This window comes from Lotus japonicus, chromosome 3 (genome assembly GCF_012489685.1).
Source record: "Lotus japonicus ecotype B-129 chromosome 3, LjGifu_v1.2".
NCBI classification, from domain to species: domain Eukaryota; kingdom Viridiplantae; phylum Streptophyta; class Magnoliopsida; order Fabales; family Fabaceae; genus Lotus; species Lotus japonicus.
This window is the reverse complement of record NC_080043.1, coordinates 74,670,505-74,675,278: the sequence shown is the minus strand read 5'-3', so window position 1 is coordinate 74,675,278 and position 4,774 is coordinate 74,670,505. Positions and strand designations below refer to the sequence as shown.

The following is a 4,774-nucleotide window of genomic DNA, read 5'->3' as shown; positions in this document are numbered from 1 at the left end:
GGAATTAAATGTGTAATAAATGTACCTATGACCATTTAACACCTTTATTTAATAAATAATTTTAAGTCTATTTATCTATTAGAATTTTTTTTATCAATGACTAGTTTAACGCTTATCTTTCTAATACTTTCTTAATTGTCGATTGAAATTCACGAGAGAACATAAAAATGTGGGTTTCACTTACAAATTGAGTTTTTATTCATTCACACTAACTCTCTCTTCCATCATATTTACACTTATATATATATATATATATATATATTATATATCATCTTTTCCTATTGCATAACATATCTATTTTTAATTTCATTTTCATTTCTTTTGGTGGAGGTGTGACTATAATGTGAATAAATCATTATTACCTCGAATTAATGGAGTATCAACCAACAAATAAAAGCGTTGAAAAGAAAGGATAGAACTGAGGGCTGCCATCAATACTCTATTTATAAACCACACTAGCTCCTCAACCTGCATCATTTCACTCAAACCCTCAACCTGCAGACATGCCGAAGAACATTCAGAAATCCCTCAGTGACTACCTCTCCAAGATCAAAACCTCTTGCTCACAAATCCATTTACCCTCTAAGAAATGGATCCTCAGAGGATGCAAGCATCTCAACACTCCTTCTTTCTCCATGGATGATATGAGAAACAAAAAAGAATGACAATGAAGCCACTCTAGATGACATTGACCGTTTTCTCTTTGAGAATTTCAGGTCTCTGTTCCTCGGAGACGCCGAAGAAATCAACAACAACAACAATGGCCACAAGGTCCATAACAACACCCATGGAAAGTCTCTAATGCCAAGTCCGACATCCTTTGATTCATTCGGGGAACCATCACCTGGTCTCGGAGGCTCTACAAGGTTCTTCGTGACCCATGGCTTCTCAGGGCCGAGTAGCTCAACTGCGACACCCACAAAGAATGGTGACGGTTCATGTTCAAAGGAGACAACCACATTGCCCAATAATTATGTGGCAGTGATGTGCCGTGCACAAAGAGCCCCTACGAGGAATTCAAGAGATCAATGGAAGACATGGTGGGAGCGAGACTGAAGAACGATGAGAAGGTAGACTGGGATTTCATGGAAGAGCTCTTGTTCTCTTACATGAACATGAATGAGAAGAAGGCACACAAGTTCATTCTCGCTGCTTATGTGGACGTGATCAACCTCATGCGGAATCGTTCGCAGCCTGCTCTGGCGAAGAGTGTGAGGACTGTGAGGATCGGCAAGAGATAAGGAAGAAGGCTGAAGGAGTGAAATTGGATTGAGTCATCGATCGCAAATTTAAGGATTTCCATGGAATAGGTTCAAGATCTTCAGAAATTTGAGCTTAATTTCCCCCTTTTGTTTTTATTTTTCTCTCTTATTTTATCCATAGTTGCATGCTAAGTGACAAATTCTATGTTCAAATTTTGGGTTCTATTAAAAAAACATTTCTTGAGGTTGAGGGATGAAAATACCCTTATCTATCAAAAGAATTTGATTTCACTTAAATTAGATGTATGAAGCTTTTGATATTGATCTAAAAACTCAAATTTAAAGATGCAATTTTTATTTTGCCTTTCAAACATGAGATCAACTTTGTTATTTCATCGAACAGGTGGTTTGCTTGATTTGCACGAGCAATGGTTTAAGTCAATCTAATTGCTCTTCGATAGAAAATATTGTGGGATGTAGGTGTTTGTGTGTATTCTTGCGTTTCAGTCTCGTAATGTATAAGATGTTTCATATTTCACTCTCGTAATGTATAAGATGTTTCATATGAGACAACTTATATCCTTGACTTTAGTGAATTTATAATTTCATAACTGCTCTGGAGTGTATGCTCTTGACTTTAGTAAATTTATACTTTCATAACCTCTCCGTAGTCCATGCTCTTGACTTTAGTGAGTGCAGAATTTAATGACAGCGGGGAGCCCGAGTCCTTTATTAATGTAGGAAGATTTGACTATATAACTATAAGTTTTCAATTAAATATATTGATTTCATCCATAGAGTATCATGCTTTCACTAATGTATCATCGCTTGTAGACAAATGAAAAACGAGATTTCTAGCTTAAGCACAAGATTGAAGTTCAAGTCACTATTAATGCAATTGTGTTTTGTATCACATAGTGGTCATATTAAACTCAAACATGATTACCTCAGTGAAGAATACATATGGTTTAAGTGTTGAGTTTGTTTCGTATTTTCCTTTTTTCATGAATGAAAATTCTTAATAATGTGATAATTTTATAATTTAATTAAAATTTAAGTAAAAATGGAATTGGATAAAAAAGAAGCACTTAAATTATTTTGTTCTACGCATAGCACTTAGAATTATTTTTTTCAATTTTAGTTAAAGCATGAAGTCCAAGCCATACTGAACTATTGACTGTTTTAAAATGAGGAGTTACCGTACAAAAATAGTGGGGGTCACTTTAAAGGTTAATAAGTTATCACATTCATTTATTTGAAAACCAATGGTTGATATTTTAATAACATCAGTGCCTATGATACATGTGCAAGTATACGACGAAAATCACAATCGTTGATTTCTTAATCAACGAACATACTTGCATACTATGCCTATAAAATGACTCCTTCAATTTAAAGGTGTCGAATACATTTAAATAATCAAATATGGTAATTACTTACTTTTATTATATTAAAACGGAGTTCATATTCATAGATTTTACAAAATAAAATAATTAAATCTTTCTCATTTAAATAATAAATTATATATATATAAATAAAATTAATTTGAATCTTACATTAATGAAAATAATAATTATTTATTAATAAGTATTTATATTAAAAATCATAATAAATATTAATTCTAAAATATTATATATAAATCGCCATTAAAGTGAGGTTCAAGTCCATTTTAATTATTACTAAAATAATTAAATTAATTAAATATTCCACTTTTAAAAAATTACTTAAATATTCACTATCAATCCATAAAACTCTTTAATTATATTGATGATAATATTAATTAATTACAATTGACTCTTTATATTACTAAGTGTATTAAATATTAGTTACAATGCATACTCCACCCATTTCAAGATGCTTATCTTTTCTCACATTTTAGTTATATATATATATATATATATATATATATATATATATATATATATATGATTTTATAATTAATATTGAGTACAACTATTAATTTATGGAGTTAATAATAATTAAGTAGTTGTTGTAAAAAAAATTAACTAGTATTTTCATTAATGTAAGGTTCAAATCAATTCAAATGTGAGGTTCAAGGCCACATTTGAATTGATTTGAACCTTACATTAATGAAAATACTAGTTAATTTTTTTTTACAACAACTAGTTAATTATTATTAACTCCATAAATTATTAGTTGTACTCAATATTAATTATAGAATCACTCATACATATAAAAAATATAAGATATTAGATTAGTTAAATAATTTTTTATTGACCCCTTATGACATCATAAAGTATTTTTAAATATTTTTTATCCAGTCATTAGCTCACATGACAATGCTAATTAGATATAGGTGTTGACATGTAATTTTCACTTCTCTTTAATCATTTTGTCCTTCTCCTTCTTCCTCTTTCTCTTCCCTCTACCCTTCCAGCCACCACAAAACTTCCATATAATTCCCCCACCTTACTGAAACCTTCCCCAACTCCACCTCTCCTTTTTTCTAAAAATTTATAATTCTAAACATTTCACGACAATAGAATAGTTATTCTAATCATGTTTTAAGATGGGAACTAATTTGCAAGTCTAAAAAGAGGGCTTGGCCTTGGGCACATAGGGTGGTAGATCAAAGCCATCTTATTGAAATGGGCCTTGGAGGATCAAAGGATGCTACATGTTCCGGTCAAGAACATAGAATCAAGGCATGGTGCCTAGAGTGTGTGGAGTGTGATCGAAAATCTTAGAGAGATGAACTCCTAACTGTTCAGATAGAGAAAATATAACTGAATTTCAATGTTGATATTGCCAAATGAGCCAAGAGTCCTTTACAATTGGTATTCTCCTCCTATTTATAAGGGTTGTGTTGGGCCTTCGCGTTGTACCCTGAAGTGATGCCTAAGTCAGCAAATCTACTGAATCTCAACTGTCACTTTCGAAATGTCTTTTCAAATCTCAACCCAAATTTCGACCAATCACCTTCCGTTACTGTACCTTTTATTTAATGCGCTACGTCTAATTCTGACATTTTTTGAATTCAAACCAATCAGCATCAACGGTTACAACTTTTCGCCTGACACACTGCCCTCCCCTCTCCGGGATTAATGCCACGTTTTCCCAAGTAATCATTCCACCTTTGTCATGATGGACACAATTTCTAAACCGACTCCTAATTCCTACTTTAAACCTTTCCTCTTTCTTTACTTTCGCCATTCTTGAGCATCTGGCAAAAAATGCAAAAGTTATCAACTCAACATTTCCTGTTAACCTTTCCCTTCCATCTCAAAAATGTCTCCCAAGCGCCGTACCCATAAGTCCTCCCGATCTCAAAGTGCTGCCCCAGCGTCTCCCGCTCCTCCCCCGGTGGCTACGCCTCCTGCCGGGGGAATCCCCCTTAACGCAGATGATGAAGGTGCGAAAAACACTAGAAAGGGGGGTTTGAATAGAGTTTTTGAATCTCGGGTATACTTTTAAGCTTTTTCAAAACTCAAAGATAAAAACTAAGTGCTGAATAATAGGAAGTAAAGCACACGAGTATTTTATCCTGGTTCACTTGAGATAAAAGCTCAAGCTAATCCAGTCCACCTGTGAAGGTGATTTCTTCCTTCTTC

General features: G+C 33.1%; 1 protein-coding gene across 1 annotated transcript in view; it reads left to right on the top strand.

Moving 5' to 3' along the window:
- The window catches only part of LOC130744715 (putative F-box/LRR-repeat protein At1g56400), a 16,980-nt gene extending 15,739 nt beyond the window's left edge, over window positions 1–1,241 (top strand). The window contains exons 5-6 of the mRNA XM_057596874.1: window positions 717–866; window positions 983–1,241. Coding sequence (XP_057452857.1) covers window positions 717–866; window positions 983–1,241 — 409 coding nt within the window. The remainder of the gene's footprint in view (window positions 1–716; window positions 867–982) is intronic.
- The last annotated feature ends 3,533 nt before the right edge of the window (window positions 1,242–4,774 follow it).